This window comes from Pipistrellus kuhlii, unplaced genomic scaffold (assembly GCF_014108245.1).
Source record: "Pipistrellus kuhlii isolate mPipKuh1 unplaced genomic scaffold, mPipKuh1.p scaffold_m20_p_8, whole genome shotgun sequence".
In the NCBI taxonomy this organism is placed as follows: Eukaryota; Metazoa; Chordata; class Mammalia; order Chiroptera; family Vespertilionidae; genus Pipistrellus; species Pipistrellus kuhlii.
This window is the reverse complement of record NW_023425584.1, coordinates 21,607,569-21,627,005: the sequence shown is the minus strand read 5'-3', so window position 1 is coordinate 21,627,005 and position 19,437 is coordinate 21,607,569. Positions and strand designations below refer to the sequence as shown.

Here is a 19,437-nt window from a genome sequence, read left to right as displayed (position 1 = left end):
GATGAGCAAACACACAGAATTATTTCTATGTGACATGTGTCAAGGAAACAAGATGATGGGACGGAGAATGGCTGAGGGGTATGAGCTATGAGAGAGGGTGGCCAGGAAAGGTTTCTCCAAGGAGGTGACCGTTGAGCTGAGATTTGAAAGCTAAGAGAAAACTAGACATCCAGTGTGGTGAGGCAGATAGGACTGAGCTCAACATGTTGAGGAAATTCATTCATTAATCAGACATTTTTGATCATACAATAAATATGTGCTGAACGACCAAGTGGACAATGGATGAGTCTGCTTCTTCCTGCCAGAAGGGCCTTCATAAGGAGGATGAACTTGGGGGTGATGGCACAGCATTTTTTCCAGCACACACCCCCCCACACCCCCCCCCCCCCCCCGCCCCCCAGCTCTGAAACAAGGGGCCTAGCTCATACACTGGCATCCGGGGCTGCAAGAGCTTAAGAACTCACCTTCTTCCGAAGAAATTGGCCCTCCTGGCACTTTAAAACAATGGCTGCACAGCCAGTCAGAGCAATTTGTCTTCTTTTCTTTTTTTCTAAGCAAGTCAAAATGGTTGTTTGGAATTGTGCAGACAAGACAGGAAATGTCATCTCATTTGTTGTTATTAGGATATATTTATTGAATTTCCATGCCATTATTCATTCAAGTTATCAGTTATTGTCTCTCTCCCTGTCCCTCCCTCCCTCCTTCTCCTTTTCCTCCTGCTTCTCTACATGCCTTTCTCTCTGGCCCAGCAGTTAAGATCCCAGGCTATAGAATCGGAACACTTCATTTGTACTTCCAGTGTGACTTGCTGTGTGACTTTGGGAAAGTCACCTCACCTCTCTGAATCTCAATTTTTTTTTCATCTACAAATTGGGATTAAAAAATAAAGTCCATCCCACAACAACTACATAAATAAATACTATAGTGAGCTATCATTATCCTCCTGTTTAGGTTAGGATGTAAGATTTTAAGAACTCAATTCAGGAAACTGAGACTTCGATTTTTAAGACAAAAGAAACAAGCAATGAGTGTGGCAATGTGTCAGTTGGATGATCTGTATCCACCTGAAGGGTTTCCCATTGAGATAATCAAGAAGCAGGATCACAATAAATAACCTTCAAGATGTCTTTTCATTTATAATAACAGTTGAAGTTCTTGAGCCAGCAATTACAGACCCCTGCTATGGGCCACGCACTGTTCTATTGCTTTCCTTACATTGACTGATTAAAAAACCTCACCACAGCCCTAACGGTTTGGTTCAGTGGATAGAGCATCGACCTGTGGACTGAAAGGTCACAGGTTCAATTCCGGTCAAGGGCATGTACCCTGGGTTGTGGCACATCCCCAGTGGGAGGTGTGCAGGAGGCAGCTGTTCAGTGTTTCTCTCTATCCCTCTCCCTTACTCTTTGTAAAAAAACAATCAATTATATATATATATTTTTTTTTTTTTTTTTTTTTTTTTTTTTTAATCTCACAGCAACCTTACAAAGTAAATATTGTTACTATCCCCAGGTTACCAATAGGGAAACCAAGACCTAGAGTGATTAAATAATTTCTAATCTACAGGGTCACGTAGGCAGGCATTAGACTTTGGAAACAAAACCAGGCAATCTGGCTCGGGTCTGCGCTGCTAACCGCTTGCCACCTCGCTCACACTGGGAGCAAGCTTTCTTGCTGACATCAGAGTTTTCTACTCCAAGTTTTCTGCTTGTCCTCGGCATGCTCAATAAACAAAGAATTATTACCTGCCTAATCCCCAAGCCCCGCCTGTAGACACAGCACTAACAAGGGCTGCTGCCCAGCCCTGCGCAATGCCGGCTGTAGGTGACTTCCGCCTCCCCGTTGATGGGGTTTTCGGTGCCTATTAAAATGTCAGTCGATCTTGGAATTGAAGTTCTTTCTACATCATTTAGCACAACCTGGAAGGTCAAATCAATGTGCAGCCAGCCTTCGCTTGGCAGTTACCTCCTTATTACTTCCCTGCCCCTGCACTCGCTCAGAAATGCTACCTCACTATAAATGTAGTTAAAGGAGCAGACAAACCACCACCTCTCCCCAGGGATCCAGGGGCAGTGATCTCGAAAAACCTGGCCTTCAGGCTCAGAGGGACAGTATCTCGGCTATGGATGCCAGGCCTGGTCCACAGAGCAAAGAGGGCCCGTCCCCGGGCCCACAGGCTGAGCCATGTCCAGAGGCAGCTGCCCAGCATCCCCCGCTTAGGCCCAGGGAAAGAAGCAGGCTCCGTCTAACACAGCGCCTTCCCCTGTGAGGACTGAAAGGCGCCAATAGCAGGAGGAAACTCCTGCCCCCATTAGGTGGTGCACGGGGAGGACAGCATAGCTCCAGATCTGTGAGTTCTTTTTTTTTTTTTTCTTTACTGATTAAGGTATTACACATGGGTCCTTATCCCGCCATTGCCCCCACTCCACCTCACCCCAAACCCGTTCATGCCCTCATCCCCCTGGTGTCTGAGTCCATTGGTTAGGCGTATATGCATGCAAACAAGTCCTTTGGTTGATCCCTCCCCTTACCCCCACCTTCCCCTACCTTCCCTCTGAGGTTTGAGCATCTGATCAATGTTTCTCTGTCTCTGGATCTGTTCTTGTTCATCAGCTTATGTTGTTCATTATAATCCACAAATGAGTGAGATCATGTGTGACTTCTTGGCGTGGGGGGACTTTGACGGGGGAGTCCTGGCGCGTGGCATTTGAGGCTTCGGGAGCTCAGTTTTGAGCCAGATGTGGCTGCCTGCTTGAAAGCTCGGGCTCCTTCAGTGCTCAGTGTTTCTGGAGCCACAGAACACTGTTCTGCTGTTGGAGAGTGGGAGTTCGGGTAAGACTCCCCAAAATTAGCGGCTCCCATAAACTTGGTCGGCAAGATCTGACTGTCCCGTGCCACCCCGCCAAGAATGAGGCTGTGATCGTCATCAAAGTTTCCCAAGGAGAAAACTGGCCAGTTAGATCAACAGGAGCCCTAGGTGAGAAAAGAAATCAGGCCTCAGGTGAAAGAAATTGGGCAGAAGATGGGAAACTCCTTCTCTCACTCATCTCCTGTTTTGCTGGGTTTTCAGGAGAACTCCCTTGCAGACAAACTCTGAGGCTGGGTCTTTAGAAGGCAAGTCTTTCTGTTATTGGACCCATTTCCCATCATCCTTTTGGCTTTCTCCTGTCCCCTTCAGCGTGGTCAGCTGGGACTTGATCTGCACTGAGAGGGTAGAGGGCCCAGCACTGGCAGCCGAGTGGCAGGGAGCCGCCCGCTCCTGTGATGCACATTCAAACGACCTGCACTCACCTGGACAGGGCCCCCAGGTGCTGGCTGCACTTCCTGGTGGCCATTCTTAGCCTCAGGAGGAGAAAAGGGGCCAAGGGCTGCCTGGGAGGGCAGACATTAGTTATACATGAGGGTTGCTAGAAATGCAGGCCGAGCTTGGTCATCAGAATAGAATTTTCGAGGCCTCAGAGAAATCCTGGTGGCTTTTGGATTTTAACTTTTTATTTTTGAAAGAATTTCAGACATAAAAATGTTGCTAAAATAGTGCAAAGAAGTCCTGTATGCCCTTCAGCGAGGTTCCCTAGAGATGAACAGTTTGCTGTTTTGCTTCTCTCTCTCTTATATAGACATATAAAAATGTTAAAGGACTATGCCTTCCCGGGATGCATGCACACACAAGAGATTCTGAAATCCTTTTCCCCTTCACAGACCCTGCCTTGGTAATCTTCCCGGAGGAGCTAGCAACAACGGGGACACTGACGAGAACCAACGATCTGATTGGATGGAAACTGCTCAATGGAGAGTTTGTGGACCGTGTGATATTGCTTGGACATCGGGGATAGTACAGGAGTACCAATAGGCTGGCCTCCAAGACAGAGGGTAACGGTGGGCCTGGGGAGAGAAAAACAAGCAGGTCGTGTGCTGTCTCAGGTTACACCAGACATTCTGTTGTCCAAGTCAAACTTGATCTTGCCAGTGTCTCACCTCAGCACGACCTGACAAATGAATGCCCTCAGCTCTGCGGCTGGCCTGGCTCAGCGCGGATTTAGAGCAGCACAGGGGGAACGTAATGTCCTGCCTGCGGGATTTCGGGCCGGAGAGGCCAATGCTTCTACAGTGTTCCCGTCCTTCACCCCTCAACTGCCGCCCGAGCTCCTGTCTCCCTCTGCCACATCCCCATCTTCCCATTCCAGTTCCATCCTGTACACACACACACACACACACACACACACACAATGAACATCCTGACCAGGGAAACAGAACTTGGCACTTAAAGAAACTCAGACAAGAAAAATCCATGATGTTGTGAGAGAGATGCCACAGACTGCAATGCTCACAGAGACGCTATTTCAAGTCTAAAGATATAGAAATGCATTATTTTGGGTTCAGAAGTAAGTCACCTTCAAGGGCAAGTCATTAGAAGATAGTCTACCCCGGGTTTTATAATTGTAATCATAGCTCTGGCCAGTGTGGCTCAGCAGTTAGAGTGTTGCACCAGGGTTGTGGGTTTCATTCCCAGTCAAGGGCACGTACCTGGCTGGGTTGCAGGTTTGATTGCCAGCCCCAGTGGAGGCCATGGGGGAGGCAACCAATGGATGTGTCTCTCTTACATCAGTGTTTCTCTCTCTCTCTCTCTCTCTCTCTCTCTCTCTCTCTCTCTCTCTCTCTCTCTCTCTCTCTCTCTCTCCCATTTTCCTCTCTCCCCTCCCCCCCTTCCACTCTCTGTAAAAATCAATGGGAAAAATATCCTTGGGTGAGGATTAACAAAACAAAAAAAATAGGCAATTTCAAATTGTCTGTGCTAACACAGATAAATGCAACTCACAAATACCCCGGGACTCGTTGAGCCATACCCTTTCATCTTCTCCCTAAAGACGTCAGTAAGGATTTCGTTTTTAAAAGCACAACGTGCTTTGATTGCCAAAGACCATGACAGGAAGGCAGCATCACTGGGATATGTTGGCTGTTTTAAAGTTCAGCATCATCACTTGGCACCGAAGCATCCTGTCTGCCATGCAGGCCTGCCCGTAAGCAGCAGCAAACAGCGGCCCAGCCGTGAGCAGAGTAAGGATTGCATTGTGCGGGTACAGAAATGTTTCTTCTGCGTGAAGCTGGCACCCGTCCCCTCACAGCATGAGGAACTTACCCACACCCTTCTCTCAGCTCACCTTGGGGGCAGCAAGAAGCCCCAAAGCATTGGCTGTATCTGCCCAGTGGTGAGTGAGAAAGCAGGCAGGGTAACTCGGTGATGACATCTCACATGTGGTCGATGATGGGGCTGCCAACTGTCAGCCAGCCCTTCTCTCTGAACCCCTGGGACTAAAAGGCCGGTCCCATGTCCTCCAGGGTGAATCCAGGTTTTCTAGACTCAGCAGCAATGAGGACAGCGATGCTGCCTTCAGATTCTTCCAAGAGGCCTGGAAGCCTACCTAGAAACGGGTTTCCACGACTCTGTTCTCCGGGGTAAAGCCAGAACGTCGGCATTGCAAGGGATTTTGCTTTGATGGGTGATGTAGCGAAAGGTTAAGCAGAGGCACGCTGCCTCCACATGAGCAAGTTCTGTAACCCGAGGGAGACCGTGCAACTTCTAATCCCCAGAGCCATGAGCCCCCGCTGGCTGATGCTGCCTTGCCTCCCAGGCCCTGGGGCAGGCTCTCACAGCGGCTTCTCCCTCTCCTCCTCAGAGCAGCTGGAAACCACCACCCTCCCTTCCACACCGGCTGCGTGTTACGTCTCGGGAACTTCCTAGAGTTTAGGATGGAAAGTCTCCCTTGCCCCTGTGTCATCAATCAACCAAATATTTTCTTCAAAACACAAAATGAAGACTCTGATTTCTTCCCATCCAAACCCAGAAGCTTAAGAAAAGCTCCCCCATATCCTTAAAGTTTTCACCTCCGGGCTATCAGTTCCAGGATTATAGCTTCCCAATAGTTAGGAGTGAAAAGGTGGTGGAGGTGCTGGGGCAGCAGGCAAGGATGCATTATCATGATTAGAAGGAGGGCAGCCCAGGACCTGGCCGGTGTGGTTCAGGTGGATGGTCAGGGCACATGCCCAGGTTTCCGGTTCCATCCCCCGTCAGAATGTGTGTGGAAGCAGCTGATCAATGTTACTCCCTCACATCGATGTTTCTCTCTCTCTCTCTCTCTCTCTCTCTCTCTCTCTCTCTCTCTCTCTCTCTCTCTCTCTCTCTCCTTCCCTCCCTTCCATTCTTTCTAAAGTTGATAAAAACATATTTAAGAAATAGAATGAGGTCAGCGCAAAGGTTTACCCTGGAATAGTGTGCTAACCATGAAGTCTGAGTTTCGTCTTTGGGAATTGTTGCTTCTTACTTCTATGCATTGGGTCGGGGGGAGAAGGTGTTGTTTAGGGGGAAGGAGGAAAGGGGTAAAAATTTGCTCCTCCATGGGAATATAAGCAGAAAAGCTATAAACTTCGTGGCTCTGCTTCTTTTTTTGTAAGTACAGTGTTTTTAATAGACCAAAAGAGAACCTTTGTGAGGAAATCTGTGTGCGAATAATGTTTATAAAAAGAGTATATAATATGCTAGTGATTGTGGACTATTGTATAAATAAGCCTTAGATAATAAAATATATAAACATATAAATCATTTTGTAGGGTAGTGGCCATGTAAGGACTCGCACTTGTCACCTCTTGGTCCTAAACAGAGGCCCGGGCTGACAGCTCAGCTCCTGTAGGAGCCGCTGGGCAGCCGGGAGGGTGGGCGGGCTGGTCCGCTTGGTTCTGGTTCTGTGATGTGCCCTTTGCCGGATGACTGTGCCCTGCCTGCTGCGTTGTTTACCCACACGGAGTCCCCAGAGACCCGTTCCACACTTTGCATCTTGGAAAATCACATGGAACTTTCTAGCGAGAAGAAAGACCCACAGAACATGCCTTCCCTGTTGGGTACCTCTCCGCGATGGACCACTGGCAGCTAGCTGCAAGTCTGAGGAAATGGGAGGTGTAACGTCAGCCTCGTCTCACGCTTCAGTATCTGGTGTTGGGCATCTTTTTTCTGGGGAAGGAGCCACATGCTTTGTTAAGTCCTTTTCCCCTTGGACTTAGTCTGTTGTGGAGGAAACCAGAGGTTGGCCCTAACACCCCCTTTCCCCTCACCCCACCTCTGCTCCAGGCCTCCGCTCCGGCAGCAGGTTTTAAAGAACTGTCCATGTGCTCTGTGACTTGGGGACCGACTCAGTGCTTCTAGAGCCCCGGGTGTCCGTTGTTAGGGTTTGCTCTAAGGAAGTGTGAAGTTTGCTTTTACCACCCAGGCCCATCTGAAGAAGGGAAGCGGGGACGGCGGGGGCTCCGCTCACACCCCCCACAGCCGCCGAGAGGAGTGAGATGCCCTCTGCTCTCCACGCGGGAGGGCGCGGTCCTGTGCGCGCGGAGAGGTTGCCCAAGTCTCCTTCGCCAGAGACACATGTTGGTCCCCGCTGTACGCTTGCGAAGCCGGTGTGTGCTTTCGTAGGAAACAATAAAACAGCTTAATTTCACTTAACAGAGCTGCGCTCAGGCCCGGTTTTTTTAGGAGCTGGCTGGGAGAGGGGAGTGCTTCGTCATAAACGCCAGCACGGAGCATTTCATTTTCCCAAAGGGTTTTGGTTCCTGGCAGCCCTCTGGACATCCAGGAGGGAGGGCTGGAAGGAGAGGAATCACTCCGTGGGAGGGGAAATGCTTCGTTTCGGTGGGGATGGCGGGGAGCAGGGGCGGTGACAGGCACTTCCTCTAACCAGGCAGTCACCTCCGCAGAGCAAGCCCACAGGGGCCAGCAGGCCTCCTGGCTAGAAGCCTCTGCTTGCTTAGTGCAAAGGTGAGGAGAGCCACCTCCAAAGCCTGGCTGCCCATCCCTTGGCAGCTGTGTGGCCTTGGACACGTCACCTACCCTCCCTATGGTTCAGGTTCCTCTTCCAGAGAATGAAGATATAACGGCCCCTACCTGAGGGATGTTGGAGAATAAACATCTGAAGACAAGCAGAATGCTTTGAACGGTGCTTGGCAAGTACTCAACAGCATTCGTGTTTGACCACCACAATATTTGCCATATCCACCAAGCATTCTTTTTTTTTTTTTACTTTAAAAAAAAGTTTTTAATTAAATTTATAGCGGTGACACAGGGTCATAAAATTATATAGGTTGCAAGTGTACAATTCTATAATACATCCTGTATTATATTATTATTTACTTAATATCCTTTCTTTAATTGGCTCCATTTTAATTTAAAATTTAATTAAAACTTCATATCGCCGCTGCAGAGGGAAAAGCAGTTGAATGTGCCAGGAATACAAGGGAGCTGCTGAACAGCTCACGCCCTGAGTCCCTGCTGCTTGTCAGGCTCTGTGTTCACTCTTAGAACCCTCCTAGCCTTTGAGGTTAGAACCATCACCTTACAGATGAGGAAACTGAGGCACAAAGAGATGAGATCATTTGCCTCCAGGGACACACTTAGGACAGGAAGCAGCCAGTTCAGGCCTCTGAAGCCAGGCTCCCCAGCACGGTTCTGTGCAGCAAAAGCAAGAGCACTACATTCACAGTAGAGGGCAGGCGCATTATCTTCCTGGGCTGTTGCAACGTGTACCACCATGCAGACACTCTCTCTGGGGTCTTGGGCTAGAAGTCCAAAGTCAAGAGGTTGGCTGGGCGAGTTCCCCCCAAGCCCCGCCTCTTCCAGCTTCGGGTAGCCCCAGGTGGAGCTTGGCTGTGACAGCATCACTCTATCTCTGCCCCACGGTCCTGGCTGCAATCCTTCTGTCTCTAAGTCTCTCTTCTCCTCTTGCTAAGACAGTATCATATTGGATTAGGGTCCACCCTAATGGCCTCATCTTAATGATGTCTACTTATTTCCAAATAAGGCCCCATTCACAGATACCAGGGGTTGACGTCAATGTATCTTTGGGGAAGGCACACAATTCAACTCAACCCAGAGCAGTTGCCTAACCAGGGGTGCACCTGGGCTGAGGACCCGCCAGTTCCAGGGAGGTGTTCAGGATGGGCCACAACCAAGATGCGGTCGGAATGAAGGAGTCGGGATAATGCTTCTGTATTTCCATGACGTTGTGTGCCCAGCCCAGGTGCTAACAAAAATGAACCACCTCCTGCCCAGCACTGGTGCTTTGGGGAAGGGGGCTTGGCATAAGGAAGCCGTATAGCAATTCTCCCGGCTTCCCAGACAGCCTCGGGAAAGGAGGGCAGTGGGAAGATGATGAAAAATGCAGCCTTCCGAAACTCCGGGCTCAGCAAGCCTAGACAAACAGTCTTCACTGGGGGGAGGTGGAAAGCAGCAGCGGCAGTCAAGACAGCACAGCAGGGGGAATCGTTTATTTTCATCTATTTCCGTGAAAACTTAACAAGAAGAATGATCTCTCTACTAAGAGGGTTTTGAGAGGAGGGCAAGGGGGAGGGAGGAGGAGTGTCTTGCTTTCTTTGTCAAGCCAAGGTGTCCTTCGTTGAAGGGGCCGCTGAGATTTCGTAGAGTTGGGAGGTCCTCATCTTGAGCTCCCGGGCCACCTGACAGATGGACAGAGGCCAGCAGCAGTGCACGGCCAGCCAGTCCTCACACAGCGTGCCCTGCGGGGAGACCTGGTGTCTGTCCTGGTGCAACTACACGGGCTCAGTCATCACCCAGGGTCTTACAGCGCTACCTGTGCAACCACACAGGCTCAGTCATCACCCAGCGACCTACAGCGCTACCTGTGCAATCACACAGGCTCAGTCATCACCCAGGGACCTCACAGCACTACCTGTGCAATCACACATGCTCAGTCATCACCCAGGGACCTCACAGCACTATCTGTGCAATCACACAGGCTCAGTCATCCCCCAGAGACCTCACAGCGCTACCTGTGCTACCACACAGGCTCAGTCATCACCCAGCGACCTCACAGCGCTGCCTGTGCAATCACACATGCTCAGTCATCACCCAGGGACCTCACAGCGCTGCCTGTGCAATCACACAGGCTCAGTCATCACCCAGGGACCTCACAGCGCTGCCTGTGCAATCACACAGGCTCAGTCATCACCCAGCGACCTCACAGCGTTACCTATGCTACCACACAGGCTCAGTCATCGCCCAGGGACCTCACAGCGCTACCTGTGCTACCACACAGGCTCCGTCATCACCCAGGGACCTCACAGCGCTGCCTGTGCAATCACACAGGCTCAGTCATCCCCCAGAGACCTCACAGAGCTACCTGTGCTACCACACAGGCTCAGTCATCACTCAGGGCCTCTACAATCCTACCTGGTGGCCCATCCCGTGCACAGCTTCCAAGGACCACTGAAGCCCCCAAGTCAGCACACAGGGACCCAGCTCCACTGGCTTTCCCAAGTCCCAAGCCGCTCACTGCTAATCAGTCCTTGCAATTAAACGCCTGCTCTTTGGGCTTTGATACAGGCTTCATATTTGAAACCACTGCTTTCTCTGCCAGCATCTTTTTTCTTCCCCTTAGGACTTAATATTTATAATTATTTTATTTATTTATTTGAGATGGGTGATAAGTCCACATGGTCCCACAGTAAGAAGGGGTAGGAAATAAAAAGTAAATACCCTTCTATAGGTGTCCCCAGACACTGTTACCTGTCCAGGGGAGGCAGTGTTAGAGTCTGTTACCTACACTCCCAAATGAATTCTGTCTACATGGTACATACATAGATAGTGTTTTATGTAAATAATTGCAAACTGCTATGCTGGGCTCTCTTTTTCACTTGAAAACATCTCTTAGAGACCATTTCATATGAATATATAGAGACGCTCTTTTTTTAACTCTCCACACCTTCATCTGTATGCTGCCTGTCCTCACTCCCACACTGTAACTCAGTCTCTGCTGCGCAGGAAGTGAATTCTGCATGTGCCATACAGACTACCTTTTAAGTCAGATCAGCCCTAATCTATCTTCCAAAGCTGATGCAGTTCTACCTGCAGTGTTCTCCTGATGCAACAAGGGGAGCAGGTCTGGCCCCTGATCGGTTACCTGCATGGGAGTAAGTCCCCCTCGGACATACCCTACACGGGTTGGAAAAGCATCGAGGTCCCCACACAGACCCAGGTTCGCACATACATCCAAACACACTTACCCATATTTTATGTCTCTCTCTGGTGCCAACTCTCAGTGCAAAGGTGGACCCAGGTAACAACGGCCAACAAAAGCACTCTCCGTAATGCCTGGCGATGTCACACTCGAGACACATGGGACAAAACAGACCACAGAAACCTGTCAATAACCACACAAAAGCAAGGCCATGCTCAGATGCGATCAGAGAAAGTTTCCACCTCAGAGAGCATTTACCACCCTGTGCCATCAATTTAACGCTGTGCCCTTCTCCCTGCAATCAGGGGGAGGAAGAGCCAATTCTCAAAACGCAGTGTATGAAAATCGCCCTGACTGAGGCCTGTCAAAACTGTCTCCCTTTGTTAAACACTGACAAAGCTGAACCTGATACAGCTCTGTTAGCGGCCACTGCAGTAATTGTTTTTCCCTGTCAAGAGAAAGCATTAAATAATGTTTTCCAGTTGAATCACAACTGTCACCTCTATTATGTTTATCTACCTGATTTCAATATTTAAAATAGACACTGTGTATGATATAAGTGGGGGTGGAAGCTCATCACTGGTCCATTGATCCTGCCGGCTCCTTATCAAGACTTTAATTCTATTTCCCAGGTAAGGAGGTTGCTAGTTGAGTGGGGCCACTGACATCTGCCAGTTTGAATCAGTAAACTAATAGAAGCATGGTTCTTTGAACGTCAACTGGGAACAGTTTTGCCATTTATTCATTCATCTTTAACCACTGATCCTGTTTTCTACACATTCTGCATGAACCACCTACCATAGAAGTTCTGTCTTAAACAGGTTTGGGTCACAGACCCTTTTGAGAATATGAACTTGCTCCTCGAGGGAAAAGAAAAATATCTGCACCATGACATGCACAATTGTGCATTCAATTCCACAGGGTTCAGGATCCATTGAAAGCTAGCAACAGGCCTCAGGTTAAGAATCCCTGAGGTACAGTTAAGATGTGACATCATCTCACATCCGGAAAGATGACAAACTTGGTGAATACAGGTAATTAGGACTATGAAACAGAAAGAAAGCTAAACATAACCTTTAAAATTTTTTCAACAAATATATCATTGAGGCATACCTTATATACAAGAAAGGGCACAGATCATAAACGTTCAGTTAGATGAGTTTGACAACCATATTCTACCAAGTAACCGAACATGTAGGACGTGCCCTCACCCTGGAGTTCCTTCGTGCCTCTTCCCAGACGATCCCATCTCCCTGCACCCTCCCCCTACCTCAACTCCAGAGGCCACCACTATCCTGATTTCTCTTCCCAAAGGTAACTTTCACCTCTTCTTGGACTTCATGTAAGTGGAATGGTGTATACTTTTATAATTAACTTCTTCAACATCTTGTTTCTTGAGATTCATCAGTATTGTTATGTGAATCTGTAGTTTATTCTTTTTATTGTTGAACCAGAGACCTGATGCACGAAATTCATGCAAGGGCCTTGGCCCCAGCCTCTGCCGCCTCTTCTCCGGCCCCTCCTACTTACTCACTCTCACCCCCTCTACGGCTTTGATTGGAAGGAAGGACATCCAGAAGGATGTCCAGTCTAATTAGCATATTATGCTTTTATTATTATAGATAGTATTCCAACGTATAAATATTCTACAAGTTATTTATCCATTTTCCCATTAATTATTCCAACTTTTGCTATTATGAATAAGTACTATTAACATGCATATACAAATATTTAGTGGGCATTCTACTTGGGTGGGTCCCTGGAAGTAGAATTGCTTGGATCAAGGGGTAGATTTATGTTTAACTTCTACAAGAAACTAACAAATGCAGTGTTCTCCCAAGTTTTTGTGCCATTTAACACTCCCACCCACAATGTATGAGAATTCGTTGTTCTGCTTCCTCACCAACATTTGTCAGTCTTTTATTTTAGCCATTATAATGAGTGTGAAATGGTAGTGATCACAGCCTTTTGATGCTGAGATACCATATCACTAGTGCACTAAAACTTCCTATCAAAGGCCCTTCTCAGCCTACCTGTCCCTCCCTACCCTACCCTAATCCCATCCCAACAGCAAGAAGTGCAAAGTCCCTCTCCCAAATTCAGTCTGCGGACTGAAGGGTCCCGGGTTCGATTCCGGTCAAGGGCATGTACCTTGGTTGTGGGCACATCCCCAGTAGGGGGTGTGCAAAAGGCAGCTAATCGATGATTCTGTCTCATCAATGTTTCTAACTCTCTATCCCTCTCTCTTTCTCCCTGTGAAAAATCAATAAAATATATATTAAAAAAAAAAAAAAGAATGCAATGAAAGATCAATTAAGTACCAACAGTTAAATCTCTAGGACCTGCCGAAACCGGTTTGGCTTAGTGGTAGAGGGTCGGTCTGCGGACTGAGGGGTCCCGGGTTCGACTCTGGTCGGGGGCATGTACGTTGGTTGTGGGTACATCCCCAGTGGGGGGTGTGCAGGAGGCACTGGTCGATGTTTCTCTCTCATCAATGTTTCTAGCTCTCTGACTCTCTCCCTTCCTCTCTGTAAAAATCAATAAAATATATTTAAATAAATAAATAAATCTCTAGGACCTATTTGAGTTAAAAAGAAACACCACCACAATTGTGTAATATGCTACTTAGAGCGTAAACCACATACACTTTGTTTAGAGAGAGATGCTTAGGCTCACAAGGGATGTGAACCAGAAACCCCACCTGTCCTCTTCTGTAAGCGCCCACCCCACTGCCTGCGTGGCCCTGGCCTGTCCTCGGAGATGGGCTCCACCCCCAGGCATGGGATGTGGCTCCTTATTCATCACTCCAGTTCCTAGAGGAGCCCAGATCACAAGCCTACACAAACTAGAGGGTGGGGCCCAGAGGTGAGTGGAGGAGAGGTGGGCGGGAACTGCAGACCTTTGTTACCAATAGGAAGATCCACCCGACAGTGAGTCACTCCCAGGCGGAGAGCCACGTGGCAGCCAGCACTCAGCACGGTTCAGAATGGCACATGTGAGGGCACCGTTTACAACAGTTAGCCCACAGGTGAGGCACGCACACGCACAATGACAGCAGTGTGAGGAGAGTCACAGAGCATTGGTTTGTTTAGCAAAATGTCTGGAAAACACACGTAGGGCCACAGTGGGAGTTTTTGAATAAATTATGCTGCATTCATGCCATGGAATCTATGCAGCAATTTAAGTGATTCACTCCAAAGGTGCTGACAGGGTCTAATCACCTGGAGGTACATTGTGAAAACAAATGTGCCAAACAGTGTGTTTACAGTTCTGTGTGTGTGTGACTTCTATACACACACATACAGCAAAAAAAAACCTGGAAGGGTAGATACCAAAACAGTAGCCATGGTGATCTCTGGCACAGAGAGTATAGGATGTTGCTTCTTCCTCATGTAGTCGTTTGTATTTTTCTTTTTTACGATGATTATAAGATACTTATCCTTCAAAAGGGAAGCCCAAACACACACACACACACACACACACACACACACACACACACAAACACACACACACTCACTCACACATGCACACTCCAAGAAAAATTCAGTGGTCGAATTGCTCCCTAAGGCAAGAGCATCAGGTCCAGTTAGACACTGAGGAGGGCCAGAATGTCCTGAGGTAAAAATAGAGGCCCTGAGCTTTGAACCTCAGTCCCCCTGGAGGACAGTGTTGTTGGTCCTCGTGAACCGCTGTCTGCAAAGTTTAATCAAGGCGGCTCCTTTTGTAATGTTTCCTCTTATTATAAGAGTATGGCCCATTCCTCATAGAAATACCGGAGAGAGAAAGAGAAACAAAAATAAAATAAAAATGATTCACTGGCCTACCGTCTGGAGCCACTGGCTGTAAACATTTGTATTTGAATCCTTCCAGATATATTTCTTAAGGATCCCTCCCCTGCCAAAATGGTGTCGAAGGTGCATAGTTTTGCAATCTGCTTCTTTAACTTAAAAATAGATCCCAAGCATCGTTCCATCCCATTAGATGCTATTCTCCATCATGACTTCTCGTGGCTGTCTAATCACTCATCGTGTGATGCCCTCACTGAATATTGAGTCGTCCAGATTGTTGCTATAATAGCCAATGCTGCAGAGCTTCGTGCCGCTGCAAAATCTCTGCTCGTGATTTACTTCCTCAGACTAAATGCCTGAAAAATGTAATTACTGGGTCAAAAGCTATGCATCGCTTAAGGTTCTTTTTACATGTATTACTAAGCCATCCACTGGAAAGGTTGTACCAATTTACACTCCCACAGATGACGGAGCCCATTTCGTGAGTCTCTGCCAACAGTGTGCTTTGCCCTTTAAAAAAAAAAAATCATTAAGTCACCACTTAGCCTATGAAAGCATCCACGTCTCCGAAAGGCAAGGTTTTCCCTGCCAAGAAGCACATTTGAGTCACTAGAGGATTAGTCCAGTTATTCTAGACCATTTAATTTCTGCCCTTGCCCCTGATGCTACTTTCCCACCCACTGATGTCCTAGGAGAGAAAATGGTAAAGGAGAACTTAAGTGAGGAGGAAACATACAGATCCGCTTGTCTCTGCAGACGCTGAAGAGGCCGGTGCTCCAGTCCCCGCCGGTCCGGACAACAGTGGTGACCAAGGTCCGGCCTCTGGCTCCCCGTACTGGCTGCTTCACCACGGCCTGGGCTGGCGCGTGGCTCCTGGCGGGTCAAGGATGGCGATTAATTAGGACACAAAGACGGCTCCTCCAAAGGATGACCATGAAGCCAATACAGAGCCACCAAGAGGGGACACGGGCCCAGGGATGGCATGCCCAAGCCGACCTCACCATCGCCTCCCTCCTCCTCCTTCAGGCCTTCTCAGGCCTTTTGTCCCACTGCTATTAATGGCAGTATTAGTCCAGGTCCTGTCCCTCACCCTCATCGTCCAGTCCAGTGGTTGGCAAACTGCGGCTCATGAGCCACGTGTGGCTCTTTGGCCCCTGAAGTGTGGCTCTTCCACAAAATACCACGTGCGGGCGTGCACATACTGTGTGATTGAAACTTCGTGGCCTATGCCCAGAAGTCGGTTTTCGGCTCTCAAAAGAAAGTTCAGTCGTTGTACTGTTGATATTCGGCTCTTTTGACTAATGAGTTTGCCCACCACTGACCCAGTCTACTTCCTCAGGGTTTCTCAGTTCACAAACTCGGAAGCAAGAGGCCTCCGCTCAGATCCCAGCATGCCATTGTCTAGAACAGGAGGCAGGCTGGAAGGGAAGAGGATGCTTGTGGCCTAGGCAGTGAGGCAGCCGGGGGCAGACAGCTGACTGTGCTGGGGCAGGGAGGCCAGGGCTGGGAGCTGCCCGTCTAGATGTGGAAAGCAGGGCCCTTTCACTAGCCATTGGGCAGCACAGGCAATGCTGAGGGGCCTACCAAGCTTTCCAAGAGCCTCCAAAAGTGAGACCTGGGAAAAAGTACTGGCTCCAGAACAGAAAAGCTGCAAAACAGAAATCAGCTAATGCTCCATTAATCACAAAAACCTGGCACTGTGTCACTCTCACTCGTTGTCAAATTCAGAATTCACAAATACTTCATTACATTTGGAAACAACTTACAATTCTTTCATTAAAAAAAAAAAATCCCAAGTATGTAGGACTGCTGAGAAGCAGCAGCCAATCATAAATGACTCGCAGCCAAATAATTTCAAAAGCAAAATCATAAAAATAGTTTTTTGCTTACTGCAAAAAAAAAAACAACAGAGAGCTATAACGTATGGTATGGAACCATTTGACTATGTTTGTTATTATGTGGGTGAGCACCTTTTTGCTCTGGACTGATTCGTGTCCCCCAAATTCATGTCGAAGCTGACCCCCAACATGACTGTATTTGTCAGGAGGGCTTTTCGGGGGCAGTGAAGGTTAAATGGGGCATGGGGTGGGGTCTGGTCCAATAAGATTGCTGACCGTGGAAGAGCAGGAAAGGCCATCCATATATGCACACAGGGAGAAGGCTGCAGCCAGAAAGAGTCCCCACCACAACCCGACGCTGCACGCCCAGACTCCAGAACGGTGAGAAAATAAACTTCCGTTCTGCAAGCCACCCAGCCCGTGACATTTCACTATGACAGCCCACACTAAGAAACGTGTGCGGGCTTCAAACCGGCCCTGAAAAATAACTACCTTTACACCACTTTATGTCCTGCTTCCATGTGAGCTCCAAGGTCGGGCACACGCGCCTCTCTGGTGGCCCCAGAATCCAGCGTGCTCCCCGAACCAGGTGGGTGCATGTGTTTGTTGAATTGGGTCAAATCGAATCGAACTGAATTCACACGTCTCTCCCATTATGTTTGCATCCTCCTCAAATAGAGCTACCAGTGAGGTGGCCTTCGCTGTGTCCCAGCCTCCAGGCAGGCAGGGCTCTGGGGTGTGAGCTGGTGAAGCATCAGAGCAGCCTGCAGCTTCCAGACCCGCCCCCCACTGGCCCGGGCGCACCTCCCCCTGTGCTGACGCCCTCAAGGTGGCGCTTCCCACAGGAGGCCAAGAGCTTCCAATTACCTCCAAGGTTCAGGAGTTTCTTAGCTCCGAGCCCCTGGATTCCATCTTCCCCTGAAATAAACCATCGACAGCCTGCAGCCGGCCTCTGCCTCACTCGGCATTCCGTGAGCAGCACCTTTCCTTACAGGGAGGCAGCCTGTCTCCTCTCTGTTCCAAACCACATAACCAAGAGGACAGCTTTTCCTTCGTGAAAATAAAAGTTGGGTTTTAGGGGGTGTTTTACCTAATTTTGAACTCCAAGAAATACAATACTGAGATTCTTTCCTTTATACCCAGATTCTTTCGTGAATTTTGTATTAAGACATTTGAGTTAACAAGCACTGGCTAAAACATTCCAGTTCAAGGTTATATATAACTCCAGTGTCATAATGAACATAACAAGCATAGCCCTGGCTGGGTGGCTGGGTTGGTTTTGAGCATCATCCTGTGCACCGGAAGGTTATGAGTTCAATGCCTGGTCACGGCACATACCTAGGTTGCAAGTTCAATCCCCGGTCAGGGAGCGTATGGGAGGCAACAGATCAATGTTTCTCTCTCTCTTCTCCTTTCTCACTTTCTAAACAAATCAATAAAAACACATCCTCAGGAGAAAGAACGAGCACAGATACCCTTCACTGAGCACTTTCTGTGAACAAGGCATTGGTAGCTCCTTTAAGAACTGAATAATTATCCAGGGGCCGCCACAGGGATCAAACTGAAGTAGCTACTGCAGCTTCCTGCACACTGTTAGCTCTATTGTCCCAGAGAACGTTCCACTACCACCAGGTCTCAGACGGTGGAAAGACCCGGCAGTCTTCAGAAATAGTTCCACTTGGTCAGGCTTCAACGTTTTTGAAGAGGGACACCCTTCCACCCAAGCCAGCCCTTCTCTTTTCTCGAGCCACACGAGGCCAGAAGGAACTAATCAGGTGCCCCCGCTTGAACTACACACGGGAAGTGATAGCAACTCTTTCTTCCCATGCCCAGTGTTTCCCCTGGCTCCTTGTACGAGATTGATTTGATCAGCCAAACCTAAGAGCAGAAGCTGAGGAGAGGGGGGTAAGAAAAGGAGGGGAAGCGCCCAACCCCTACCTCCAGTTGGAAATTAAATGTTCATCTTCAGATGACAAGAGGGAGAACGACAGAGGAGAGTGCACACTGAGAAAGCACACATCCTCGGAAAACCTGGAGAAGTCACTTCCAAACCAGTTCATAGTTCTCTGGTCACGGGGCAATCCTTTCCCTGGACAATAAGCAGGGTCAGTCCAAAGGGGAACAGCTCTTCTAAGGAATGTTGCCTTGACATTCTGGAACCTGAGGTCACAGCCACCAAAGGACAGACGTGTTATTATTTAAAGACAGGCACACGCCTAACTGAAGCATGTTCGTCTTACTCATCTGAAGAGAGATGCTGTTCAAGATGTAGTGTAAGTTAAAAAAAATAAAATAAAAAAGATAAAAATAAAAACCAGCATGGCTGGCACGGCTCAGTGGTTGAGCATTGACCCATGAACCAGGAGGTCACAGTTTGATTCCTATCAGGGCATATGTCTGGATTGCACACTCGGTCCCCAATAGGAGTGCAGGAGTTGGCCGATTCTCTCTCATCATTGATGTTTCTATCTCTCCCTGTCCCTTATCTCTGAAATCAATTGATTTCAGCAGCTTTAAGACATGAAGTTACACATGCTCTCATTCCCACTCAAAAATTTGCTGTGATTCTCCAGAGGATTAAATCCAACTTTTCATTTGCCCCTGAAATCCAAGAATCTTTATAATAAAGTCCAATTTACTTACCCATTTCTAACTTTTCCCTTCATTCCTCCAAGATAAGCATTCCATTTCTGGCGTCATCTCCCACGCAAGCCACACACGTGTTTTCACCTGCAAGCCCCTATCCTCACCCAGATCCAAAGGCTAGGAATGTGGCCCTGTTCTGCGTCACTGCCC

The 19,437-nt window shown here is 48.4% G+C and overlaps 2 protein-coding genes across 17 annotated transcripts in view; one reads left to right on the top strand and one right to left on the bottom strand.

The window, feature by feature from the left end:
• SH3RF2 (SH3 domain containing ring finger 2) overlaps window positions 1–4,357 on the top strand; it is a 103,814-nt gene extending 99,457 nt beyond the window's left edge. For 14 of the 16 annotated variants that reach the window (XM_036425343.2, XM_036425339.2, XM_045576471.1 and 11 more), the window contains one exon: window positions 3,700–4,357. Coding sequence is in view for 1 of the 16 variants with exons in the window: in XM_045576474.1 (XP_045432430.1) it covers window positions 3,700–3,714 (15 nt within the window). In the remaining 15 variants the exon portion in view is untranslated. Of the gene's footprint in view, window positions 1–749; window positions 1,126–3,699 lie in introns of those variants that run through there. The other 2 variants (XM_045576466.1, XM_045576467.1) reach the window with 2 other exon arrangements.
• Window positions 4,358–9,003: 4,646 nt separating this feature from the next.
• Window positions 9,004–18,730, bottom strand: PLAC8L1 (PLAC8 like 1). The gene is made up of 4 exons (XM_036425362.2): window positions 18,580–18,730; window positions 15,540–15,676; window positions 11,062–11,198; window positions 9,004–9,555 (listed from the first exon to the last, which is right to left on the bottom strand). Exons 1-4 carry the CDS (start codon window positions 18,699–18,701, stop codon window positions 9,415–9,417), a joined length of 537 nt encoding a protein of 178 aa, XP_036281255.1. The 5' UTR covers window positions 18,702–18,730; the 3' UTR covers window positions 9,004–9,414.
• Window positions 18,731–19,437: the final 707 nt, after the last annotated feature.

Excerpts from the sequence above, each read along its gene's own strand:
- PLAC8L1 (XM_036425362.2), bottom strand. The coding sequence starts at position 18,701 with ATGAACTGGTTTGGAAGTGACTTCTCCAGGTTTTCCGAGGATGTGTGC. Across the intron at positions 15,677-18,579 it reads CATTTAATTTCCAACTGGAG|GAGCCACGCGCCAGCCCAGG; the intron begins GTAGGGGTTGGG and ends TTGACCCGCCAG. Across the intron at positions 11,199-15,539 it reads CTGCAGAGACAAGCGGATCT|GTTTCTGTGGTCTGTTTTGT; the intron begins GTATGTTTCCTC and ends GGTTATTGACAG.